The sequence below is a fragment of the Saccoglossus kowalevskii genome, chromosome 8 (assembly GCF_978046115.1).
Source record: "Saccoglossus kowalevskii chromosome 8, keSacKowa6.1, whole genome shotgun sequence".
Classification (NCBI taxonomy): Eukaryota; Metazoa; Hemichordata; class Enteropneusta; family Harrimaniidae; genus Saccoglossus; species Saccoglossus kowalevskii.
The window spans coordinates 13,159,376-13,172,784 of record NC_140648.1 but is presented as its reverse complement, the minus strand read 5'-3'; the positions used below and the strand labels follow the sequence as shown (position 1 = coordinate 13,172,784).

The 13,409-nt window shown below is 34.4% G+C and overlaps 1 protein-coding gene across 4 annotated transcripts in view; it reads left to right on the top strand.

The window, feature by feature from the left end:
* The first annotated feature begins 96 nt into the window (after window positions 1–96).
* The window catches only part of LOC100370362 (delphilin-like), a 34,358-nt gene continuing 21,045 nt past the window's right edge, over window positions 97–13,409 (top strand). For all 4 annotated transcript variants that reach the window (XM_085502197.1, XM_085502195.1, XM_085502196.1 and 1 more), the window contains exons 1-5: window positions 97–253; window positions 1,196–1,785; window positions 6,527–6,681; window positions 8,985–9,104; window positions 9,237–9,322. In XM_085502197.1, coding sequence (XP_085358323.1) covers window positions 1,222–1,785; window positions 6,527–6,681; window positions 8,985–9,104; window positions 9,237–9,322 — 925 coding nt within the window. In that variant the 5' untranslated portion in view covers window positions 97–253; window positions 1,196–1,221. The remainder of the gene's footprint in view (window positions 254–1,195; window positions 1,786–6,526; window positions 6,682–8,984; window positions 9,105–9,236; window positions 9,323–13,409) is intronic.

The window sequence follows — 13,409 nt, the reverse complement described above, 5'->3', positions numbered from 1 at the left end:
TGAAAATGTGCCACCTCCCCCTAATCAAGGTCTCAAAATGGGATGAACCAAAAAAGTGAGAGTTCTCGTTTCGAAATCCCGTTTTTTCGAGGTCTCGCAATGTGTGTGGAAGTGATGTGACTAAATCGTGTGATGCGGATCGATGCTGCAAAGAGGTAAACGCCTAAATAAAAGCATAAACGATCGTGGAATATTCTGAGATAATATAATGGGGCTAACAACACGGTGTGTAAGTTATAGATAAAACAATAAGGTAAGGCTCTATAAAAAAGGTCAAATCGTACGGTTGATTAGTGATGGCGTACAGTCAGCAAATTTGTTCTTTGCTTTGTTGTTGTTTACTTTTAAATTTAATGTGAAAAAACGTTTTTTAATGGTTACGAAACTGCCGTTATTATATGCGTGTGAGAGTATGGTGTATTGTTGCGAGATTTCTTGAGTAAAGTCCACGGAAATCGTGAAATCCAATTCTAAACTTGTAGATTCAAGTGGTATACTGTTGGCAGTCTTTATACATGGATATCTGTATGTATGCCCTGAACACACCTCTCCAACAACCCAGGCCCAGTCGAGAGAACACAGTTATATAGTTGTAATTTAATTAATTATATGAATAAAACACCACATCATAATTAGTTATTGTTATGTAAATTACTTGGTATCATTTGCGTTTAGACGAAAACCACCTGTAATTATTTCTGGTACAAGTACCAGATTATGTTCTGATATTGGCAGCTATTTAACAATTTGAGAATGGTGATGTACGTTTCATAATATGGAAATAATTTCTCAAAAATCAAGAGTCAAAAACAAGGCCTGTCCAAAGTCGCTTGTACCGTAAGGATAAATATGACATAAAAAATTAGTTATGATATTTATAAGAAATGATCAATACAAGTTACAACACTTATATTTAATCTTTTGTTTTTTATGTCAATATACTGAGTCACCGATGGCTAGGCAACATTATATGTATTCTGAAATATCTACTTAGCAAGATTAAAAAATTGCAGAAATGTTTCAATAACCGATTCCCACCAAAATTTTCAGTCTTAAAACATTTTTTTTCTGTTTTTGGAATCTTCAAAAAGTTGGATGTTTTTAAATACTTGTTGATGGTCTTGTTGACTTGTGATAAAAAAAAAGAGGATTATATTAATATATTTATCAATTTTTATCATATTTTTATTATCAGTTGGAATATCTCATACACTCATACAGATGGCTCATGGGAATGCTCATTGGCCGGAGCGATTTGGATTTCAAATTGGCGGTGACTCTCCTTGCTACATTATTACAGTAGATGATGGGAGTCCGGCGAAGCAAGCGGGGCTACAACCCGGCGATCAAATCGTTGAACTTGACAATCAGAATGTGAGTAATTTGTCATGTGATGAAATCACAACAATAGCAAAATCTAGTTCCACTGTGCCTCCGAATCTCGTTGTTGTGTCTTGCTTAAGGACCATAGAAATAAGACGCGATAAAAATGGGAAGTTCGGTTTCACTGTGATCGGCGCTGGTCCGGTGTATGTGCAGATTGTGGAAAAGAATGGTGCTGCCGAAAAAGGAGGGGTGAAAGTGGGCGATATGGTTCTGGAAATCAACGGCGTTGCGATACACCACTCAGACGCAGCCAAGATGTTTGTGAAAGGAGCCAATAAACTTCGATTGATGGTGATACCAGGGGCAAAGCAGAAAGCTGTAAAGAATAAATGGAACAGGAAAGTTACCCCTATGTCAGTGAAAGACAGAAATAAAAGAATGACACACTTTTTCCAAAAGGTGAGTTTCACAAAACTTGCATATACACTTGCATAGTCATGATCGCCTGCAACTTTGAGTACCTACCATAACTTGGCAATATACATTCTCTTGCCAAGTACAGACTTCCCAATTCCTTTCCAACATTAGTAAATAAGAATACACATACAGTAGATTTACAATTAAAATGCAATTTAATGAAATACAATAAAATAAAATACATGAAGAATAGAATACAATACAATATAATTCGCAACAATATTTAAAATGGTTATGGAGTTAACAAAAAAATAAGAATTTTTAGGTAGTAATCAAGGGTTTATTATGTTGTGTAATTTTTGGGCTGCTACAGCAATCCTATGTTGATACAATGTAGACCACACGGAATTACTTCAGTACTCATGAAGGCTTTATTCAGACTATACTGAAGTCTGCATGTAAGACGCCATGTTGAAAGAGTAAGTGAATAAGTTAGTAAAATTTGGCGGGCCAGAATCGATGAGCACCAAATCAGATATGGAATCCTTGCCATAAATGTTGAGTAAAATTTCCCTTTGAAACAGATAAGGGCCCACATTTTAAACTAAATTGGGGGTGGGGTGGGTGAAAGAGTAAGCTAGTATTTAATATTTATATTTAAAAATCAGGGAGTTCTTTAAGATGTGGTATTTAATTACATATATCGCTATATTGAAAAAAAGAAAATGTGAACGAAAATTCTGAATGCATGTGCACGTGAAAGGATTCCCCCACTCATTTCAAAAAATAAATTCTTAATCTATTTCACAATTTCTCCAAGGATTCCTGATCTGATTTAGACCAAAATAGTGCATACCGAGTAGTTACTTTAATTACTTTCCAAAATTTTGCTCACTATATTTTGTTCACCATTTACCCTCACATTCAACCGCAAAAATAATGTTCATATTAATTAATTAGGGGTTGTCTAGATAATTTAAATTAAAATTATATTCAGGCCAACTAATCCATATATACATGTAGTAACAGGATTTCATTTAAACGTTTATTCTATCATAAAGCAAAAGAGCATTGGAGTTTTTTGTTAAAGTTACCAATTGAATGTGAAATAATGTTTTCCACTGAGAAATCCAAATTCAAATGTGTTCATCAAATCTTAAAAAAATAATAAAGAATAAAAAATAAAATGAAATAAAAAATGAAAAAAGGTTGATATATCCTGTTAAGTAATCGTTACTATACTTGCTGATCTATGTTTTATTATTGGTCCTATAGGGGTGATTTCTTGATGGGCCAAGGGTGTGTTCTGATTGCAGTAGTGTCAGAAATCACATAAAGTTTAGTCTTAAATCACGCACTTTAGGAATTTTAGAATAAAATTTTTTGAAATAATTTGCCTGATATATTAAACAATTATATTGTTAGCGACAGGAACACACATAAGGGATAGAAATGTTTCATTGGCCTGTTTCTTTGATTATATTCTTTACCATACCATCGAAATTTAGTGGTGATGGCTGTATCTTTGTTGTATGTATGAATAATTAGGAATTTTGCATAACTAACGATTATGTATGCTTTCAAAAATACTGTTTATTTTTTGCACATTTTATCATCACGACTTTGTGATCGCAGATGTTTATAAAGACATACAATATAGTTTAGAACTTTTTCAGTGTAAATAAAGAAGAAAACATGCACCCACTCAACTTTTCTGGGATGGCGGTTTACACTGTACATGTGACAATAGGCATCTAAGAAATGCTCCAAACTGAAGTCATAGGAAAGTGCTATATGTCTTTGATATGAATATTCATTCAATAAATTTTCACTTCATAAACCTTGCAAAAATATATATCCTCGGGGGCGGAGCTACATCACAAGACGTTCCATGTTGCTACGACGCGCACCACTGTACATGCATTTCTATGGGCTCTGTGCGCGCTGCTGTGGAACGCCGGTGGAGCCGGTGAAAATTCGAGAAAACAACACAAACTCAACTTTGAAGTAATCCCGAACAACCAAATTTATATATGTTACACACGTAAGGCTAATCTTGTTACACTGTTCAGAGGAGTCTCAACAATCATCCCAAAATACCGTTTTCTGCGAGTTTTGGGCCTTTGTTTTCACCGCCTCCGGTTGCCAGGCGGTCAAAATGCCCGGATGTCTGCCCCCGTGGATATGCTGTGCAAATCCACCACCACCTCACTAATAACTAATAACTACCTAATAACAGATTCTGCTTTGAATATTTTTTTGTAGGGGAGGGGTCTGGTTTGCAGTTAAATGTGCTGTATTTTTTTTCATAGCTTTTTGAGCAGAATAGTTTCTAACACTTGAAAATGCAAATGAGAATGATGGGTGTCATAGAAACCGAACAACTATTTGATCAATTCCTGACATGGTACAGCTGTTCTTCATTTTGACATGTGTACCGAAGCACATAAAACAAATTTACACAACTTATTGGAACATGCAGGCATGTTACATGTAGTAGATTATAGCATATTGTATGACTCTCGACTTTATTATATGTCTCCATGTGCCGATTAAAAAATAATCCTGGAAAAAATGAAGAAAATTGGTATATTACATGAAATGATTTCCCTCGAAATAAATAACAACACGATGAAAACCTTAGATATTGATATAAATGAAAACATGCGAATACACATCATATTTTGCTTGCATTATTAAAAGCATATCACTAGAAGTACATGTAAAAATTTTATTATATATTGGACCAAAAATGTACGACTTATTTTGAGCACAGACACACTTCTGTCAAATACATGAAGCACATCTGCTAATAATAAATAAAACATGGTTATATATCTCCAAGATTTGTTGTTAAATTGCGTGGCAGGTATATAATTATCTAATAGCATCAGATTACAACGTGATTTCATTATTTGTTGATTAGATAATACAAAAGTAATAGTATTACAAAACATTGTAAGCCAGTTCAAAGGTTATTCAATTCATCTGGATATTCTTTTACCTAGACTCAACACGCATAGTATCGAATTACCTAGGTGCCAGGAGTCATTCACCCTCACATCCGGTTTAAAAATGTTAAAATTCTATCAACAAATTTGAATATTGCTTTTTTCATTTTGTATAACGTGCACATGTCTATATATTGTGCGAGTATGGTCATAATTAGGTCCAGTAATGAAATATTTATGTTCTTTTGGTCATCCCACATGACAATTAAAAATGGTTGTGTAACAGGTTTTTTTAAAAGGTCTAATAGTCAGATTTTAGAAAAAAACAAATTAATATTTTTGCAAAATAAAAATACTATTTTTTACGAGAATTTTTTTAAAATTAAAAATGACCAGACACTTTTGTTTTTATTTTCTGAGCCTAGCATGTAGATACATGTCAGTGCAGTAATAAAAGCATTGAGGGAAAAGTGATACACGTTTACTGTAAATAGTCTACGATGCAAATGTTTGCAATTTGATTACTAGATTGCATTCATGACTAATCTTTCATGCAAGTTACTGCTTGTCTAAAAAAACTACAGAATTTGTTTTCCTTTTACCGTTAGTTCACCTGCAATACTGATTTCAGCAGTCTAAAAAATTATGAAGAAATTGATAAACCTTCAAATGCCATAATTTTTTAAGCCAGAATCATGGAGCAAAATTTCACTAATTTTTTGTATTTTATCATTTCTTATCAACTTACATGTTTTTTTTTTCAAAATGTTGGAAAAATAGGAAAAAAAACACATAGGTTTATTTTGTGAAAGCGTAGACCTTATTAGTAGTGTTTATGGGCTAAGGGCTAAGAGGTCAAATACCTTAGCCAGTGCTAAGAAAACATCTGTGCATGTTTAGCACGGATTTAAACGCTAAGCACAGATTAAATCTGGCCATTTTTTTAGACCCGGTTCAGATCCTTAGCCCGGGCTATCTATGTTTCCTCCTGTGCGTGAATGCAATTGTGTCTATCCGATATGCAAACATATCTTAGCCCATACTTCTTGTCTACGGTGAATGATAAAACAAAATTACATTCATTGTAATAATAAAACAATACAGTGTTTATAAATCTACTGTAAATAAAGTATACCAGTAGTCCTGCATAGTCATGTGAAGGTTATACATATGACCTTGATCCTCATATTATAATAGCATAATTATTTCATACTGGTATCATATTTCATCAATTAACCCATATGCATGCATGATTAATCACAATTTTAGAAAACAAATTAATTGAAAAATTAAAACTATGCAAATATATTTATTAGCTTCTAGTATTCATTCCCCCTTCCCTTTCCAATAATACTGTTGTAATAAAGCGGCCCTGTCACCAGTTGAACTAGGATCATGGTTGATATGATTTCTACGCAAAAATTTCTAACATGCTTGATTTTACTCTCATTGTAGTGTTTAAGAGAGTTACTTTATTAAATACACATTATTTAATATATTAATGGTACATAGAGCAGATAATGAAGTTACATGTAATTATGAAATAGGATATATGAAGCCATCCCAAAATTTGCTTCTGTTTCTCAAATTTTTACCACAGTTTTTTCATTGTACATGTAGCTATTGATGATGAGAATAAAAAGTGGTGATCAAAAATTACAATGCCACTGTTGCCATGCCACATCGTGTTCAATATGAGTCCCATGTGATGCATGCGACACATGTAAAAAATCTGAAAGTGAAATGCATGCCGCTTAATGACTGTATATCAAATAATAATTAAATGACCCTATTGATAACTGATTTCTTGTATTTGATTTACACTTTCACAGGTGGATGAAGTTCTCTACGGGGATCCAGCTAAAAAAGATGCTTTATTGGCGCTGTTGAAACAGTATGCAAGAGATAAAAATGTGGAGCATTTAGCGAAGACGTTGACAGTCTTGTTAAATACACCTACCCAGAAACAGTTACTTCAAGAAATCAGGTAATTAAATGGTTTATTTTGCAGATGTCTATCAACATTTTTTTTTAATACTGCATGCTAAAAGTAATGCAATGGGTATGACCTCAATGTAAATTGTTGTTGTTAGGAGTCGTGCTGTGTGTTCTGAGGCATGTAAACTGCACTCTGTGTGACGTCAGACAAACAGACAGCTGAAATTATTTATAAGCTGAAAAACTATTTATTTTCTGTTGTTTATTTAATTTGCCAAATTAGGAAATTGAAATTTCAGTGCTACATTTAATATGGCAATAGATGTCAGTATCGTTCTTTTTTCTCTGATTTTAATTTTTAATAATACCGTACATTTCCTGTGTCATTAGTATTAATTTGTAATGCCATCGCCGAAATGTGGACACTAAAAACCTGGATTACATGCTATATACTGATGCTGTACTTTAAATTACTTGCAAGTAGCAAAAGATATCCGCTGTTTTTGTTAAGCGAACCTTCTGGATTATGGTACAAGATGTCCTGGGTGGAATGTCAAATACCTTGCCATCTTGAGAGGCTAAGCCTCTCACTGATGATTTTATGTGTCACTTCATATAAGTGATCATTGTGCATCATAATTTTCTATGGTCTCTGTCATGTGACTGATTTCATTCCCGTTATGTGATTTTTCCTTGTGTAGGGTGGGTCACTTTTGTCCATGCAATTATGTATAAAACAAAATTTTGGTGAGATTTGGTCATCTGTATGTGGTTATATTTAAACCAAAAAATGTTAAAAATCACAACTATTGTCGTTTTAAATGACTAGTATAACTTGTGTATTAAACTAATACATGTACAGGGGAAAATATCATATATGGTAAATCAATTACTGAAAATGCTTAAATAATTGTATGACATAATTTAGTCTGTTTATATGTCCATGATAGTTCATGGTGCAATTTTCTATTTTATTTTAAACAAATATTGTTATTTATGGCACTAATTTTTGAATAACCCAGGGAATGCTCAAATTTGATACTGTAATCACATTCATTGTTTGCTTGTTTTTAATCTTCTTAATTTTGACGATAAGTAAAATTTGATAAATTAAATCCATGTGATGTCAATATAAAAATAGTACTCATTGTTTCTCTGTCAAGTTCTTGAAACATAGTGAAAGTGCTGAAAGCATCAAAATAAGGAAATTAAATACCGGTGAAAAAAAAATGATTTTACAGTAGTAGACAAACCTGACTGAGAATTTCAAAAGAAGAAATATTGTGCCAACTGAAGTTTTACTGTAGTTTTCAGCACAACGTCCCAATCCCAATGACTTTTGTGAAAATATGACAATTTTCTGTCTTCAAAAATTGAAGTGTGTTGGTTGATTTCTTTGTTTTGTTCGTTTGTTTGTTTTGTGCATGGCTATTCAGTTACTGCAATGACACCTTTGTTTACTACTTTGCCACTATTTAATGTATGTTGAATATTACCATATGGTTTCCGCTAACATGGTCTTAATGTCATGGTTTATTACAACAGATAAGCATTTACATGTATTTAATGTCTGTAATATTTTCATTGTAATACAAACTGAACGTTTTGTCAAAAAAATCCTAGAGGTTTATGTACTGTATTGTTCGGTTGATCAGTTCTAAAAATTATTATCTTAAAGACCCCGGTGAAATAACTGTGACTTAAAAATTCCTGTCTTGAAGACCCCAGTGAAATCACTGCAACTTCCTGTCTTTAAAACCCCAGTGAATGTTGTGTATGTATTTTACATAAACTTGAAAAACAATTTTTCAAATAACCCTCCTCCTTCCCTACCACAGGTATACTTTGATTGACTTAGTTGATTCCCAGTTTCTATTTGGAGAAATGATAAGCTGCCCATTATTGCATGCGAAGAAGAGTGACAAGAATGGGAATGTGCACAATAATGTGAGACTGGGTGACTCATCCAAGCCCTGTTATGAAATAGTGGACTGTGCAGAGTTCCTTATCTCAATTACCCAAATGTAAAAAAAAAATTTTTATACCCGTACAATTTAGTTAATCGACCATGTGGTTAGTGACATTTCGGGAGTCGTGCAAAAATACTCTAATATATATAATTTGGCAGATAAAATGAGTTTTAGGTTTAACAAATGTAGGATAGTGGATATTGCTATTGTACAATCTTCTACAGGCGCTTGTGTATTGATCTCAACCACTGTCCAGTTAACTCAACATCATGTAGTGCCGATCCGCCAATAACCTGCGCCATTGCAACGCTTGGTATTATAATTAATTATACATTAATAAAAGCAACACAAATAACATTTTTTAGTTGTTTCTCATTTCTAGGATATTTATACCACCAAGTCATCGTCAGAAGTTTGATACGGCAATTGCGAGTATGAATCAACAGTATCGCAATGAACCTGCTAACGCCAGGGAGTTGATGCCACCAATATCTAAAAAGAGGTAAAATAGAGGGCTGTGTTCATATTTAAAGTTTTATGTGATTATGAAAATCAGGAAATCTTTCTTTCTTGCTGCTGCTGCTGCTCAATATTGTTGATTGGTAGGTGTAACAATCCAATCTTTACTTTGCAGAGTTGTCCATATTAACCGAATTGGTGGTGTTTTTGGATTCACACTAACTGGCCAGACTCCAGTTTACATTGAATCAGTGGATCCAGGTATGTTGTTAATCATTAAAATTTTACTTCTGTTCTGAGAAGCAAAAAGCCTGTTCACCTAGTAGCTGACTCAGTTAAAAAAATTACCATGATTTGTCGATCAGTGTTTGTTTGATCAGATTGGATGCACAATATATTCAGACATAATTCTGCAAAATCTGTGATTGATAATACTACCGGTAAGTGCAATCTTAGTATATATCTTCAAGAAATCTGTTCCCTAATCATGTTCCTTTGGGGTTTAGCTCACATGTGGCAGCCATCATACTTTAGTGTTATAAACAGAATACAACAATTCTATTTTAGACCACTTAATTGTTCAAATGTTGGCAACTTAATCGTCAAGGGCGTTTGGCAGGAGTGAAACAAACTTTTGCATAATTTGGGAAAATTGTTTGATTTTGAAATAGCATTGATCACAATTATGAGACTACTAAAAATAGAACTGACAAAACTATGGAATACAGAGTTTAGCACATGAAACAGATTAAATGTAGAAAATGTGTGCAGACTATATGCTCAATCCTAACTGCTAGCAACGCTACAGTTTTTCAGTGATGTGTTATGAATCCCAGGGAAGTGTATCACCAGAAAAATGACCATATTAAATTATTTCAATGTCACAACAAATTTATAAATACACCTGTTGCTATTCTAGTTTTTGATTACTGTTTTTTTTGTCTAAATAAATTGACCTCATAGCTCATGCATATTTATGAGGTGGTAATGACGTAACTCAAAACAATGCTATTAAAAATTTAAAGTAGAGTGGTATGGTGTCAGCCTGCCTACTGAATCCCAGCATCTATTTGAATACTTAGACAGCTTAATCTCTGATGATCAATGTAGTGATAATGCTTTTTTTTTAGATTACAAAGTGTGATCAATGCATAGATCATTCATTTCAAAATGTTATTAACCTTTTCACCACTTGACATTCTCGCCTAATTTTTTCTGCATATTTTTCTAATATTCTTCAATATTTCTTGAATTTAATCTTAATTTTGCAGCCAACAGATAAAACTTGAGTCAATTTTCAGTTTTCATTTTTTCATTTTTTTACTTTTTTACTATAAACAGGACTATTTGTGATGAAAAGATGGAACTGGTAGTGAAAAGATTAAAATGAGTTTTAGAAAAATAAAAAAAAAGTACAAAACCATTATAATGTTAATATATAGTTAAAGTGCCTGTAAAAGGGCTGCTATTTTCACGCCTAAAATTATCTATTGATACATAAATATTATTATTAGTCCCCGTTCGGACGAAGTCCGAAAACGGGGACTTATAATTCGGTCTCCGTCCGTCCGTCCGTGTGTCCGTGTGTCCGTGCGTCTGTGCGTCCGTCCGGAGTCATATCTCAGAATTCCTTGGACCGATTCTGTTCATTCTTTGCATGTGCCTAGTACTTTATGTGGGACATATGCACATGCAGTGGTTTAGCGATTCGATTCAAAATGGCCGACTGGCAGCCATCTTGTTTTTTGAAAATGTTGTATTTTGGACATGCTTTGTCAGTTTTCATTCAAACTTGGTACACAGATTATACATGTTAGGATACATGTCCATGACGATTTATTTCACAATTGGATCAAAGATGGCCGACTGGCAGCCATCTTGTTTTTTTGAAAATGTCGTATTTTGGACATGCTTTGTCAGTTTTCATTCAGATTTAGTACATAGATCATACATGTTAGGATACATGTCCCCGACCGTCCGTGAGTTCCTGAGTCTGTCCGTCCGACCGTCCATGTGTCCGTGCGTCAGTCTATCCAACGTCATATTTCAGAATCCTGTGGACCGATTCCATTCATTCTTTGCATGTGCCTAGTACCTTATGTGGGACATATGCACATGCAGTGGTTTAGCGATTCGATTCAAAATGGCTGACTGGCAGCCATCTTGTTCTTTGAAAATGTTGTATTTTGGACATGCTTTGTCAGTTGTCATTCAAACTTGGTACATAGATTATACAGGTTAGGATACATGTCCATGACAATTTATTTCGCAATAGGATCAAAGATGGTCGACTGGCAGGCATCTTGTTTTTGTTTTTTTATGCAGTATCTTGGACGTGCTCTGTCAGTTTTCATTCAAATTTGGCACATAAATTTACTTTATGCATGTTAGGATGCATGTCCATGACAATTTGTTTCAAAATCTGGTCAAGGATGGCCGATTGACAGCCATCTGACTTTTTGGCCTTACTACTATATTTCCACAATTTATGTACCATTTTCATTCGTATTTGGCACATCATACATATCAGTGTGTTTCATAATCAGATCAAAGATGCCTGAATAACAGCTGTTTTTTCTTTGGCCATATTACTATGACACAAAACACGTGTTTTGATGTAAATAAACAATCTGTTGTATACGCCACTTGGAACTCAAGTTTCAAGGACACACTCTCGACAACTCCTCCGCTTTAATATGACGAGCACAAAGAGAACTTAACGGGGACTGTGTCATTTTCAATGACTTGTTTTTTATGTTTCTAAGCATAAATAATTTTTTTTAAGTGAAAAAATATGTTTTAACTCAGTCTACGGAAACTTTATTTTTGTTTATTTTAAAACGAAGCTCCTCATTAGCTTCTCATTTGCATACAGAAATTCCCCTTGTGACGTCAGAAGGGGAAGTCGCTGGGCAGCTTGCATTGCCGATACGTGTAAATAAGGCAAATTTCTTGTGCTGTTTTCTCGTCTTTGACTAAATTGCCACCTATGTACTTGTTCATCGAGGAAGAATGGACCATAATGAACACATAGTATCAAGTTTGTTGCATGGTGTTGAGTCAGATGCGAAATATGTCCGGTCTGGTGTAGCTAGTCACCGTGGTCGTCACCGTCGCCGGAGCACGTTTGTACACTGTCACTGGACATCGGCATTGGACTGAATCGTCTTGTTATTTATCAGGTTACTAGACACTATTGATAGAGAAATAATTTTAAAAAAACGACAAAACACAGTTACTAAATCTATGACTGCCGCATTGTAATGGGTGAACGCATCGGGTCATGAGGGGGACAAGTGCGTGAATGGCGGCGTTTAATTGGATAACAAAAATAATTGAGAGCGACTCACATACAGACAAATTCAGAGTGGATTTAGAGTGATTTTCATGATTATGACATCATATTAAAAAAATACATTGACAGCTCAAGCCCGGATTCTTATTCCGTAAATTATTACGCCGATCAAGCTGCAAGTAAAGGCAACAAAGGTGTGAATTCGACATTCAACACCAATAACCGAACAATTCAGACACTTTTAGCCTGCGAAAATGAAAACAGCCTGAGGGCTGCATAATTTCCTGTTTGTCTGACGCTTCGTTTTCGTGTCATCAAAATTACTGCTACCTTTTTACATAACACGGGTGGTCTCTATAAAGCGATAATCAGGATCGCAAAAAAATCAAATCATTTGAAACACATACTTGACGTCTCTCTCCCTTCTGAAATCCGTCTCAGTGATCATGGGCTGGTCCGGAATCTATTTTTTCGAAAACGTTTTGTATTGTCGGCGTTTCTCGTTAAAACCTAGTTGTTTTGTCATGGACAAGGACAGTTTTTCAAAAAAAAAGAATCTGAGGTGCAGAAGTGGACACTGCATATGACGCTGTTAGGAGGAAGTCCACCCCAACCTTTTCTTATTATTTTCACGGCTTTCGTCTACCGATTTCGCACCTTCGGATCGATTCGAAACGTGTAAATACTTACACTATAACTATACGCATTACTGCAACCGCCCACAACACAATGTTTAACTATCATAACAGTTTGTTGTGAAAACAACTTCTAAAAACTCGCTCTCTCAAAAATAAAATAAAATAGACAAAAGAAATGCCGATTAAAAAATGTATATCGTTTAAAAGTACAGTTGTACGTTGAATGACCCAGTGATATAAAAGTACGGCCCAGGGGTTTGGCTTCCTCTCATATTTTTGACTCCCGTGTGCGAAGCACAAAAGGGAGTCTTTGCAGTTACCCTGTCTGTATGTCTGTATGTATGTATGTATGTATGTATGTATGTATGTATGTATGTATGTATGTATGTACATGTATGTATGTATGTATGTATGT